This window comes from Chrysemys picta, chromosome 2 (genome assembly GCF_011386835.1).
Source record: "Chrysemys picta bellii isolate R12L10 chromosome 2, ASM1138683v2, whole genome shotgun sequence".
Classification (NCBI taxonomy): domain Eukaryota; kingdom Metazoa; phylum Chordata; order Testudines; family Emydidae; genus Chrysemys; species Chrysemys picta.
In genome coordinates this window covers 43,130,710-43,144,894 of record NC_088792.1, presented here as the reverse complement: position 1 = coordinate 43,144,894, position 14,185 = coordinate 43,130,710, and the positions used below count along the sequence as shown (strand labels likewise).

General features: G+C 40.4%; 1 protein-coding gene across 1 annotated transcript in view; it reads right to left on the bottom strand.

The window, feature by feature from the left end:
- The window catches only part of ITGA8 (integrin subunit alpha 8), a 177,324-nt gene that overhangs the window by 76,914 nt on the left and 86,225 nt on the right, over window positions 1-14,185 (bottom strand). The window contains exons 17-21 of the mRNA XM_008169686.4: window positions 13,951-14,105; window positions 11,564-11,701; window positions 11,081-11,148; window positions 10,161-10,308; window positions 1,990-2,082 (exon numbers count right to left, since the gene is read on the bottom strand). Coding sequence (XP_008167908.3) covers window positions 1,990-2,082; window positions 10,161-10,308; window positions 11,081-11,148; window positions 11,564-11,701; window positions 13,951-14,105 — 602 coding nt within the window. The remainder of the gene's footprint in view (window positions 1-1,989; window positions 2,083-10,160; window positions 10,309-11,080; window positions 11,149-11,563; window positions 11,702-13,950; window positions 14,106-14,185) is intronic.

Below are 14,185 nucleotides of genomic sequence, written 5' to 3'. Positions count from 1 at the left end.
TTAAAATGTGAGCAATGCTAATTTCCAATTAAAAGCTATTATTTTATAGGTTTACAATTCATTCACATAGGAGTTGTCTTGCTCAGTTTTATTAGCATGGCTTATTATGCAACTAAAAAAGCTTGTATTTAATTACATTTTTGATATTTAGTTAAATGGTCATGGCATTACCCCTTTGAATTATGATTGTATGTGGATACTCACATAACCATAATTCAAAGGGGGTAATGCTATGACCATTTAACTAAATATCAAAAATGTAATTAAACCCAAGCTTTTTATAGTTATGTAAAAAATGGGAGAGGATTCTTGTGGGAGGAAACTCTGTCAGGTTCTGCTGCTGGAGTTTTTCCTGAGCTGTTTTGTCAAGAGATAGAAGGAGAGGATGCCCCCTATGGAATGAGCAGCATTTCTGCTCCCAAGCCACAAAGATACCCAAACCTAATCCAGGGCCAAACACCACCTCCCTCAGCCCATCTTCAATCACTGTAGCCAGAATACTTGCCAAAAAGTGCCATGGTGATTTATGCTGCAATTAACTTGATTGTCTCAACCTTCTCTCACAAATACTGGTTCATAAAAACACAGCACAACCTGCCAATTGACAAATTCTCCGTTTTGGCTCAGGTGAAACCCAAAATAGGGAGATTAGGGGACAAATGTGGATTATAATTTTCTGTGATGCCAGAAAGAATGCATTTCTTGTAGGGCAGTATAAATAACAGCTTAGACTACAGCAAACACATTGTTCAGCAGTAGAATGGTTAAAATAGAGCATTGCATTATGTTAGCCAGCGCTGTTGATATAGCATTTATAATATTCATCATTTAACTTTAAAAAGTAGAATTTCTTTACCTTAGAAGATCTTTGTGATGATACTAATTATGAGTCAAACCTCATTTGCGCTGGGGTAAATGGGATTCAACCAAAAGAATTACACTGGTGTGAGTGAGATCAGAATTGGGCCCCAATAAGATTTCACTTACAGTATAGAACAATAAAATATTCTTTACTGAAGTGTAAAGGTGCGGGACTCACTGCCATGGCGCCTCCTGCTGGTTGTTGGGAATTAGCTCTTTCCAGCACAGAGCACCCTCTGCAAGCTGGTGTCCCGCTGCTGCTGCTGCCCCCCCCAAATCCAGTGCCCCTTGTCTTTGGGGTACTTCCCCTAGCAATACCCCCACAGTCTCAGGGTCTCCACACCCAGGGGAACCCCCAACCCTCTATCCCCACCTTGCCTAAGTCATGGGCTACTGCCAGTCACCATCTAGCCCCCACTCACTGGGGCAGACTGCAGTGTAAAAGCCACTCATCATAGGCAAGGGGGTTTTGGACCTGCTGCCTTCCTCTGCCTCCCAGTACCTCTATGGGCCTTGGACCAGGCCCTGCAGCCTGGGGAGTTGCCAGCCTGGAGCACCCCTGCTTCTCCCCAGCCCTGCTTCATTCCCAGGATCCTTTCTGCAGGCAGCTAGGCCCTGCTCTCTTCTAGCCTTTTTTTATACAGGCAGCTGATTGGGGCGTGGCCCAGCTGCGGCCACATCCCCAATCAACCCAGTTTAGCAGCTCTCAGCCACAACCTTCTCCCAGGGCTAACTTTAACCCTTTTTCTGCTGGAGTGGGGGAGGCGCCCCACTACATGAAGTCACATTAAAAGGAGAAAATGAACACATCTACCACTATGAATCAGGATTCCAGTCTCATTACCCTGGTGAAATGCCAGTGATACTAATGGAATGAGTCCCAATTTACACTGGTGTAAGTGAGAGCAGAAACAGGCCGAAAATCATGAATGTTTTCAAGCATCAGATTATTAGTTCTAAGGCAGTATAATATTATATGTTATTACACCAACAATTTCCTGTCCAGATAAAAAAATTTGTTTTAGCTGCTGCTTATTGGGATGCATTCTGCTAATTGAGTAGATTTCCATTAGCTTCCCTTAAAATTCAATTAGATAAAATCAGCAAATGTATCTGGTTTTCTCTTACATTTGTTCCAGCCACCATGGGATTTCCAAGGTCACAAACCACCATTCTAGTTTCATTTTCCATCTTGTAATCACAACTCAATACACGTAGTGCCTGTAACAAAAGAACACCAATATGGAGGTCAAAGGTCAGAGCAAAGTGTATCCTGTTGAGATAATGATGCCTTTTGTTTATGAAATTTCTTTTGATTTCAAACCCGTGTGCATCTCTACATGGACTCTTAATTGGTTACTGTTGGCCAGTGGAGGGAGTCTGACACCAAAAAGAAACAAATGGGAAACTAGCCAGTATTTTGAGAGAGAGAGAGAGACCATTTAATTTCTTCCCAACTCTCAGTCCTGTACCCTATCATCTAGTACGGTGACCAGACAGCAAGCGTGAAAAATCGGGACAGGGGGCGGGGAGTAATAGGAGCCTATATAAGAAAAAGACCCAAATATCAGGACTGTCCCTATAAAATCGGGACATCTGGTCACCCTATTGTCTAGTCTGTGCTGTTCTGCATTAAGAATAACTTTGAAGACATGTTCTCATCTTCCTCTAGCAAAGATATGTTCACGTTTTCTATAGAGAAGTCAATGTAAAGTTTGTTCTGATGTTTCCCCCTCTACTTCCCTTGCAGCTCATGCCTCTCATATCATCTATGTACAAAGTATAAAATCCTATATACAAAGTGCTAAGTGCAGAGGAAGCAGCAGTTGTAAGACGGTGGAAGTTAAAAGACAGACTAGAAACAAACCAAAGTAAGATCAGTCTTTTCTGTTTTCCTCTTTGGCATCTTTAATAAGAGAAACAAACTCAGAAGTAACAACAGAAGTCACTGATCTTCTAAAAATTAGGATGCATCTGGAATTGTTGCTGTAGGTCCCCACCCACCTAATTTTGTTTAATTTTAAAGTTCCCACAGATTAGGTAATACATGACAGGTCATTCTTTATATAAGAAAGAGCTGGGAGAACTTCAGGACACAGCCTGCAAGTTCAACCCATGCCCTTCCTGGCTGGTGAAGGACAGTGTGGACCTGCTGAGTCCATTGTTAGTTGAGATTGGCAAGGGTTGTACATTTCCTAAATGAAGCAACTGTGAAGCCCCTGCCCGTGACACCATCTCTTGATACTGTCAATATTACTGTTGGGGAATGTCCAACTTCCCTTTGTAGGAAGGGGGAAAAAAGTGAGTTTTACTGCATGTCCAGGAGGTTAATAACCATTCCAGCCTCTTGTAATGGCAAGGAATGGGTTTTAGAGGCACAGGCCCCCGAGGGAGAACGCTCTGCCAGCAGCCCCTTCTCTCTCAAACCAAGGGCTGGTATATTGTGCACCTTTGTACTTGTATTAGGAATGGCAGCTCTGACACTTTGATGGCCACCTTAGGAACAACATTGTGTGGAGAATGGAGGGGTGGGGAGGAATGGATCCATTGATCCCTTTGGCAGCGGAAGAGAAAAAGAATGAGTCAAGCGAAATTTGTATCAGGATGTTTCATCTCATCTTCATTGGCTTTGCCCAGAGTTCTCTCTCAGGAGGATACAGTATCAGACCATCTGGCCTTTGCTTCATACTGATTAATGAAGGTCACCGGTTAATACATTTTCAACCATCCACAATCTAATAAAGGACAAGTCCCCGAGTTTTGCATGAATCACTCAAACCTGCTGTGAAGGATGAGGGGCAGATCTGAATAGATTTATGAATACTGAATGTGACTGCCTCAGGAAATAATGACCTTGTACACATGACAGGGCTGTTAGAAGACAACACAAAGGGTCCAGTTAAAACACCTAATGATAAACTTGTTAGGATGTTACAAAACAATAGCTGGGCTATCAGCCATGAAGATACTTCTTCACTTTAGCCCAAAAGTTACACGGCTGTATTGCCAAGGCTGGGAATAGACAGATCAAAAGGACTTAAAACAGTTAAAATCAGTATCAAGAGCATGGGGGAGGCAGTTGTCAATGAGATGTTCACAGAAGAACAGGCTGACAGAGAGACACAGGGACAGGCTCTATGGAGGGGGTCTGATGCAGCTGGGCCTTCCTGGGGATGGTAAGCCTTAGAGAGCATAGACATGCATAGAGACCGCTAAGGTGTTAAATTCCTTTTTCTCTCATGCTTTGCTATGCTATTAAATAACACTTTGTTTTTATAAAGCTGCCTGGTCACTGTATTAACTACTGGTTAGAGCTCCCAAAGGGAAGACTTGCAGGTTCTGAGCCCAGTTGTACCTGCTGAGAAATCATGGACAGTACACAGAAGGTTGTAGCCTGAGTTCTAGTCTAAGAGTGGGAGACTTATGGGATTCCAATCCAGGACAGGTGAAGGCATGAATTCTGGTACCTTAAGGAGGTGCACTCAGAGACCAGGGAGGAGTTAAAGGTATAGCTACCTCTGTAACTAAGACATCTGGTTGCAAATCCCATCTATTTGCTCAGTACTTTGGGGGAAAGGAAGTGGGATAAGGGCTGGTATTCTTTGATTTGCCTTTACTAACTTATCAGTTGGTTAATTTCTGCTGTGAGGTAATTTAACCTATTAAATCTTTTCATGCTTTTAAAGGATTTGCCAAGGGTGCTTGGAGCTAAGAATAGGCACTCACACTGTGGATAAGCTAACAACTGCAGTTAAATGTGTGTGTGGGAATCTATGTGCATAAATGCATATTCAACTCAATCCTTCTCTTGTGCAAATTTAGTTTAAGATGTTACATAAATGTCCAATCATCAGTACTAGTAGTACTAGTAATAGTTTAAGGTTGTTATATAAAAGTTGTACCATCCACTACCACAAAGTATACCAACTCCTTTGTGACTTTCTCCGGCCAAAAGAGTCTAAGCAAATAAGTGGCTTTTGGAACTAAATATCAGAGATTCATGCAAAATCAGTGGCCTGATCCTTAATTAGACTGTAGGTGGCTGATGTTACAGTATTTATGTAACAGACAATGTCAAAGCTAATTTGTGCAGTATAAGGATGGGGCAAAGGATCAGTCTGTGATAGGATGCCCAAAATGTGAAATTATCTTTGGTAATACATTTTTCCCCCCCAGAGATCACCTCTTAGAGGTAATTATAGCAAAGTTAGAGGTAGAACACCAAAATTAGAAGTGGCAGAAGGAGGATAACAAGAAAAAGGAGAGAGATTTCCACATCCAGCATTGCCAGTTCCATTGGTTTCACATGTAACTGAGCAACATTGTAGATTCAGCCACAGAACCCTTTTACTAGCCGTATGCAGCAATTTATATTTTTATAGTAGCACATGGCCTTTTTGGCAGTCTTGAACAGCAGCTAAACCCCACCAATTAACACTTGTACTCCCAGGGCACATTTTAACGGGAAAATGACTGGATACTTTAACTAATCCAGCTGCCTACACTAAGCACTAAGCACTAAGAACAAACGGACTGTCTTGGCTGTCTCAGCAATGAACTACTAATTGGTAATAGGGTAGTTAATGGATCCAGACTACTGAATAAAAATGCCCTCCTGCCCCCTTTAAAAAGTTATTTAACCGTCTTTCACAAATAATGTTATATTTTCCCAGACAGGACATGCTTTTCAATTGACTGAGTGCCAACAGATGGATTGGTGCTATTCAAACATTAGACGACCTGATCTCTGTGCCAAGAGGTTTATAATCTAGTTCCAATTAAAATCATATCTCATCTAGCTAGCAACCTTTTATCCATTTCACTAACAAGATTTTACAAGTAAGCCAAGAAAGCTTTTTTATTTTTTTGTTAAGTGTGTCACTCTCCCGCCCACAAAAGCATAGTGCTAATAGCACTGGCTATTTGTGTGAGAAGCCATGGGAGAACATCTCCATACATTTCAGCCAAGTCTCTCATTTTGACTGCAATGCCTCTGCTGTTCCCAGTCAGAGCAGAGACAGTGAGCCGTGCCAAACTGTGTAATGTCTTTATCATGTGGACAAACACCTAGCAGGGGCTAGGAAAACACTTCATTTGCATTCACTTATCACTTTATGAGGATTTGGACTCCAGTCTCCTGCAGAGTGGAAAGGCAAGAGCCTGTGCTTATTGTGCCATCCAAGATCAGTGTGATAAGTTTTTCAGGGCAGGGACTGGTTCTGTTTGCAATGCCTAGCACAATGGGGTTATGGTCGGTGATTGGAGCTCCCAGATGCTACCACAATCTAGATTACTGCTACTAATAATAGGGTTGATCATACTGTATTTCATTAACCAATTGGCAACTTAAGGAAGAATCAATATATGCAGTGAAAACAAAGAAAACAAATGGTATCTTTTGACTTTTACTCCTAAAGATTAAAAAGAGCATCAATCTACAGCTAGGGGATGAGGGGATGATTCTCCACTGGGTTGCAGTTTCATAGTCATGTATACCAGTGCAAAGAACTACCATTCTGATTTGGCTACACAAAATACAAGGTGATGGAGAATCAGAGCCTGAGGTAACAACACAGTAACAATACAAACATAGCACACTCAATGGTGCCTCCTATGCAGCGGAGTCGGAAGAGTTTATCCATTGTGGGCCCTGTAAAGTAATATTATTGCTTTATCATTTTCCTTGAGTAGCTAAAGTTTATAGAACAGCCAAAAGAATCTTTCCATAGACATATCAGACAGGTAACATTCAAGGGACATCTTTCAGTTAAGCCAGAATAACTACAGAGCAAATTGGAGTAATATCACACATCTATTGCTCTGGGTTTATGCTGGAGTAACTGAGAGAAGAATTTGAACCTAAAACTCTTCTGTGTTTTCCTTTTTCTTCTTTTCTCTTTTGCTGTATCCAAAGTGTGTATAAATAAGTAAAAGGGATAAATTTGGTCCACTTGTTTTATCTAAACTGAACTATATCCCGCTGTTACATTGGGACTGGTTTTGAGGAGCTTATTGTCTCCGCCCTGTTACAGGAAGGCCAGTTATATAGGGACAATACTGATTATAGACATGGAGAGGGCCACTGCCTTTGATATAGTGAAGTGCCACTGAGGAATCTTGGGCGCAGAGGGCTAATGGCATGATGGCAACTGGTGCCATCACAAATCTAAAGAACTTTGCTGAAATTACTGTGGAACTTCTGATTATTTATATACAGCAGTGCCCAGAGTTCCAATCAGAATCAAGGCTTCATTGTGCTAGGTGTGGTACAAACACTTATGGAAATCCTGACCCTGCTGAAGCCAATGGCAAAACCCCCATTAACTTCAACGGGTCCAGGATTTCACCCATGGTTACAAACCAAGAGACTTATGTTTCCATACCTGAGTGTATCTTGGGTGTCACACTGCAAGTTGTTTTGATAAAGCCAGATATGCTGAAAGTTAGCCCTGTGCAAGGCAAGCCAGAGGCCTATCCATCATGTTAAGATACTTAAACTCTATTCATGAATAGAATCAACTGTAAGCACTCTTTTATACTTTCAGCATTTGTATTGGATCAGCCTTTAAACATATGAACCTAATGTACCTGAAAGTAAGGCCATTTTGGGAATAAGATGATAAAAATGGTTGTAAATACTTCTCTTCTTGGCAAACTTCCTCTTTCTATAATGACAGAGAGGTAGAGTGCAATGAGAACGTAGAGGAAAGGGTGTAAAGGAACATTAGGATTTACAGGATACATGTTTTAATCCATTCATTTCAATTTGTTTTTTTAAATGACAGAGACTGTGTATTCATCTTTGTCAGGACTTCAACAGCTTTGAACAACTGTGGTAGCACAGAAAAGCAGCTGAAGATAGAGAACAGTCCATTTTTTATTAAATACTACATGCATATTTTATAACATGGGCAAATAGTACAATATGAATTTCTCTGTTGCACAGACATTTTGAGTTGTGTTTTCTAGGTTTTTATTTGTATTAAACTCAACAATAAAGTTTTGAATAGTATACTTTTTTTACAGTTCTAAAATCAATAGAAGTCATTGGTTAGCTTTCAGTACTATATGAAAAGTTTACAAAAACTAAATCTGCTATACACAATGTAATGCTGCCTAAGAATTATGAACACACTAGGACTAATGTTCTGATATTTTTTTAAAAGAACATAAATAGCAATCTCTCTGTCTGAATAAGGGCTGACATTAAGAGATGTGAATGAAAGGTTAATCAGTCTGCTCTAGTGCACAGAACATGGGAGTGCAAATGTATGGAAAATTTAAGATAGCCTCATTAAGTCTGTATCAGCATTCAGAAGCAGAGCTGGTCGTGAAATGTATTTTACTTCCCACAAAAAAAAAAAATCAAAGAAAATGAAAACTTTTGATCTAAAATAATTCATTTTACAGTAGTTGAAAACAAACCATTTTGGGGGGTTAGGGGTTAATTTTTTTTGTAACGAAAACCTGAAAGATTTTGATAACATTTTGATAAAAAGGGCATTTTTCATCTAAAGTTTTTTGGGGGAATTTTTTCCCTGCCATTTCTAATTAGAAGACTCTCACCTCTCCAGGACCCAATCCAAAGTCCATTGAAGTAAATGGAAAGATTCTGATTAACTTCAGAGTGTTTAGGAACAATATCCCCTCCCCCCGCCACATATGTCAGGAAGAATGGTCTATTGCTTCTTGAGACCAACAGAGTAAAATAACCCAGCGAGATTATGATAAATACAGCTTCTTTCCTGTATATCAAACAACAAAGCTAGAGTTACTGTGAGAGAGCAGGAGAAGAAAAATACACTGAGAAGCAAGGAGTCAGGGAAATTATTTTTAAGTCCACTTGAGGGGTGGAGTTCTCTTTAATTTCTAACAATATAATCTTCAATAACATCTTCACTTTCCTTCTCATCAGTTCTTTTAACTGGGTTTATCCTATTGCAACTTTCAGTCCATCAGTAAAGTAGATTGACAGAAGAAGAATCAAGAAATACATTGCAGAATACTTTCAACTCAATTAACAACATTTGTCTCTTGCAAGGAAATTAACTCCCCCTCTGATTCCCAGGGCCTTTCTGTGTGTCACATTCCAAACATTCAGAAAAAAAAAAGTTGATGGTGTGATAGTTTAAGAGATTTCTGTGCAGATGAGGGGATATAATCTTACTGTCCAGCAGTGAATAAGTGAGATCTGTTTAAAAAAACAAATCTTGGGGTGGGGCTTAAGGACAAGCTTCTTTAAATAGCCTCTGTCTAACCATTATCATATCCTATGATTTCATGTTTCTTGGCCTATGTATAAGCCTTGTCTATACTGGCAGCCACGTGAAGGATACATGTAACTACATGCCACAGTGAAAAGCATGTTGTGCCCAGATCCTTTCCCCTCTGCCTTCCCCCTGCCAGAGCTCTCCCTGCTACTGGAGACTTTCCCTGTGATGGGGCAAGGCTCCAGCAGCTCCCTGCTGCAGGGAAAGGCTCCAGCAGTGGGGAGCTGCTGGAGCTTTTCCCCACTGCCTCCCCACTTCTGGAGCCTTTCCTTGTGCTGGGAGGCCGTGGGACACTACACTGTTTTTAGCAGTGTAGCCATGGAAGGCACTGCTTGGGCATTTGGAGAGCCATGACAGGTACATACCCTAAGGTTCTGGCATGTCTTTACTCCACTCAGCTTAGCAACAGACATGCCAAACCCGTGGAAAAAAAACGCAGAAATTGGGCTTGTTTTTGACTTAATTGGCTTGTGAGTTGCTTGTTGGCTAGTTTTTGATTTGTAGCTTGTTGTAGCTTGTTGCTTCTTTTTTTTGATCGGCTCCTGGCAAGCAGGGGCAAGGGGGCAAGCAGGGGCAAGGGAGGGAGAGAGTCAGGGGTGCACAGCAGCCCCACCACAGTCCCAGACTGCACGCCGGGGGGTCTAGTCACATAGAGCGTTGGGGTTCTGAGGGACTGGCTTGTTTTGGCCTTGTTTTGAAATGGGATTAGCTTGATTTTTGGCTTATTTTGAAAGTCAGGGTGCTTATTTACCGTGTGAAAGTTGGCAACTGTGCTTAGCAGTGCCTCACCGTCTATTTATACCCTTGTTGGGAGGGGTGCAGTGTATGGACCATACACACCACTGTAAGTGTAGACGTAGCCTAAAATAAAACAACTGATCTGAATGTAAATACACATTTTAAAAGATTTGTACTACTTTTTTGATTAAAGCCACCAATCTGCTATCTAACCCTAGCTAGAATACACAGGGTGCTTTAACTCTGTGCCACTCTTTTTTCTTTAAACACAGAACACCCCAATATGATTACCTTGTGGTTTCGTTCAACACCTGTGTAATCTGCTTCAGGTGGGATCTTTATATGAAGCTCAGCTTCATAGGCTCCTTCCCCATCATTCCGTGGATTTATTATGAGCATGACACAATTTTCTTCTCCAATGATTAGTTGATATTTATCTCTATAAAAACAAACATCTGATCATGAACTTTGAAAATACATAATTAATTGGATTATAAACACGCACAATTAATCAACCTGTATGATCCATTTGCTCTCCTAGCATCTATACTCAAAAATGTAGCAATTTTCTAAAATACCTGCCTTCAAGTTCTATGCACAACCAGCTACTTGACATAGAATTTCCAACACAAAAATAATCCCACGGAGAAACTCCACAGCAGGTTTGCAAATTGTGAAAAAGGGAGTGTACTCTAGAACAGTGAGGAAGAGGTCAGGGCAAATACATGTGCCACTGTGGACAGTCAAAGTGAGTTACAACAGAATATGGAAAGCAAGTTGTATTAAATTCCAAAGCCCTGATTGCACCCTACCTACACAGGAATAGCTGATGTAGGAGACTAAACTTCATGAGGGTCCCCGTTGCACTGCTCCCTTGGAGTGGAGAAAAGTATAGTGGGATTTCAGCTCCCCTCTCTGCCTCTTTTTCCCCATGGAATGAGAAAGGATTTCAGCCCCCAAAACCAGCACATCTCCTGAGATCCACTGAGACTAGAGCGGGGCAAAATTTTTCAGACTAATATTTTATTCACCAACAAACCTGGTACTTGGCATCAGTCAGAAGGCATTGCTATAGCCAGCAACTGACCTGAGTTTCACATTTCATCTAGTAGTTAGGGCAGTTAGAAGTGTCTATATTTTCTTCTGAGCTGTTTTAATGACCACCTGTATTCTATTAGGCATAGCACACATATTTTTTTGTTTAAACTTACGGTGTAGCTGAAAGTTTCAAATCAGGAATGCACATGTTGTCCTCTCCACAATCCACCAGAATGTAAGCCTATTCAAAACATGTACCGATAGTATTAGAGTTTTTCCTTGAAAAAAATCAATTCACTTCCTTGTTTTGATTATTACCAGCAATGCCACAAATGAAGGGGTTATTTCTGCAAGCCTTTACCCTCATGAGTAATCTCAGTGACTATGTATGTAATGGTTTGTAAGATATGAATATATGAATCTTTTAAAAATTTCCCCAATATAACTTGGGGCTTACATGTTCTACAATGCAACCAAAAGAGTAGTTCTGGAAGAGTTTTAAAAGATGCATGGTAATCTATTCCCATGAAATACATATTCTGAATTAATTAAACCCTTGTTGCATAGCTTCTGTGAACACAATGATACACTATATTAAGAAAGATGCGACAGATAATATGTTTATATATAGAACATATTGCATGCAAGGTCCATACCTGCTCCCTAACAGTGCTTTCTTGATAATAGTTCAGTATTGGTTTCACAGCTAGGTCATCTACAAAAATGGATTCATCCAAGCTGTAATTCAAACTAACACTGATTGGAGATAATTTATCTCGAAATTCTGTTTCATCCTGTGAAAGGTAATCACATAATAAAAACAACTCTTTAATTCACACGAATTCAGGGTTTTGTCTCTATTGAAGGAATAAAACAATGATTCTTTGAAGAACGTCTTTGAAGACATTTTTGATTATGTGGTATAGTTAGGAAAGCGAGGTTACTCACCTGTAACTGGTGTTCTCAGAACACATTGCCTCCACAGACCCACACTCTGGAAGTAGCTTGCTGAGCTGCGTAGACTCAGAACTTTTTCAAAGCAGTAGCCTAGAATGAGGCCGTATCTAAAACTCCCATCAGTTCTTGACCACCTGGCAGGAATGGAGGGAGGGCACGTGTGGATCTGTGGAGGCAATATTGTTGGTTTGTTCCATAACCAAGGATTTATACACATCAGCCTTGGTAAAAGTCCACCATCTTTATTGCCTACGCAGTCCCTTATATACTGCTAAAGCCCTTCTTGTCCCCACCTCACCTTCCTCTGCCCTTCCAGGGTGGCCTTAATGCCTACCCAGACAGTGTATTAAGCAGTTCCAACTACAGGTGAGCAACACTAATCTTTTCTCCTTCATAAATATACCTCCACAAAGCCCCACTCTTGGAGACTGGGGAGCAGTAGTCATCCTGGAGGCTGTCTGAGGAGAAGACAAAGACTAAATGACAGCTCTACTAAACTATCTCTTCAGACTAGACAGCTATGTTGAACAAAGGTTTAAAGCAATACTCCAGAGGGCTCCATATATTTCTTAGCTACTGGGATTTGGTGGAAATATGCCCATGAGGCTGCTATGGGTCTTCCAAGGATTCTGAATAAAATGGATGTGGTGACTCTCTCAACTGATAACCCTCACTTCTTTTTCCTTCACAGAGGAAGTGGATTAAGTAGATAGATGCTTAATATTAGCTATTTAGGACTCCAGATCTGTCAAATAAGAAAAAGAGGGGTTTACTGTATGAAGGGAGGATAAGTCACTATTATCATTATTACTTTTCACTTATGTCCCACTTTTCCTTCATAGATCTCAAAGTGGTTTATAAAGGTGGGTAACCATTATTATCCTAGTTTCATAGCTGAAGAAACTGGGACACCAAGAGCTTAACTGATTTACCCAAGTCTTTCTGCTTTATAGTTATTTTCTAATGAGTTTAAGTGTTTTGTTCTCATGCACTAGAACATCATCAGTGTGTGCTGTGCCACTGTTTACATCCAAAGAACTTTGTTTGTTGCTTCCTGAAAATATTTCTATTAAAATTACAAGATCTAATTATATTTATTTGACAAAACCTAAATATTAGCCCTAAACTGCTTGATGGAGTCCCTTTGAAATAGATATTGAAAAGTGAATGATCATTAAATTTAATATTTTAATGCAGTTATCTTACCGTAGATAGAATAAGTGATTTACACAGTATATGCATGCTTTAGGATAGAGGAAAACTTAGGCAGAATTGCAGGAAAAGCTTCCTGACATTAAAACATATGTGGCTGAGGACTACTCTCCCACAGGAAGCCCCATTCCTTGAACTCAACTGGACAAAAGATTTGTATGAAACGACACCTCTACCCCAATATAACGCGACCCGATATAACACAAATTCAGATATAACGTGGTAAAGCAGCTCTCCGGGGGCGGGTGGGCTGCACGCTCCGGCGGATCAAAGCAAGTTCGATATAACGCGGTTTCACCCATAATGCGGTAAGATTTTTTGGCTCCTGAGGACAGCGTTATATTGGGGTAGAGGCGTATCTCATTGACTAAGGAATGGACAAGGTGACCTAATAGGTCTTTTTCACATTTAATTTTGTGATTATAGAATGTTCATGATAAGTGCTCTTTACTTTTTGATCATTTGTATTTCTGAGATTAATAACATGACTGGCATTTTCCTATATATATATATATATAGAGAGAGAGAGAGAGAGAGGACTATAACAGCGTTTAAAAGAGAACTGGATAAATTCATGGTGGTTAAGTCCATTAATGGCTATTAGCCAGGATGGGTAAGGAATGGTTTCCCTAGCCTCTGTTTGTCAGAGGATGGAGATGGATGGCAGGAGAGAGATCACTTGATCATTGCGTGTTAGGTCCACTCCCTCTGGGGCACCTGGCATTGGACACTGTTGGTAGACAGGATACTGGGCTAGATGGACCTTTGGTCTGACCCGGTACGGCCATTCTTATGTTCTTACGTTCTTATATTTTATTCCTCCCATAATACTAAAACTGTGAGATGACAGCCAAGAATATGTTAAACAACTTACTCGGAGATAAACAACAAAGTCCCGGCAATGGAGCTGTTTCTGTCTTTCTATCACAATGGGGAAGAAATGATGTGATTGATGGTAATCAAAGAAGAGGGTCCTTTTAACAGCTCCTTTCTGTTTCAATGAATCTAATTGCAATTCAGCTTGCAGTGCTAGAGAATGTAAGTAAATTAAACATTTAACATGGAAAGAAAAAATGGTGAACAAAATTATAGCTAATGTCAATAACAAA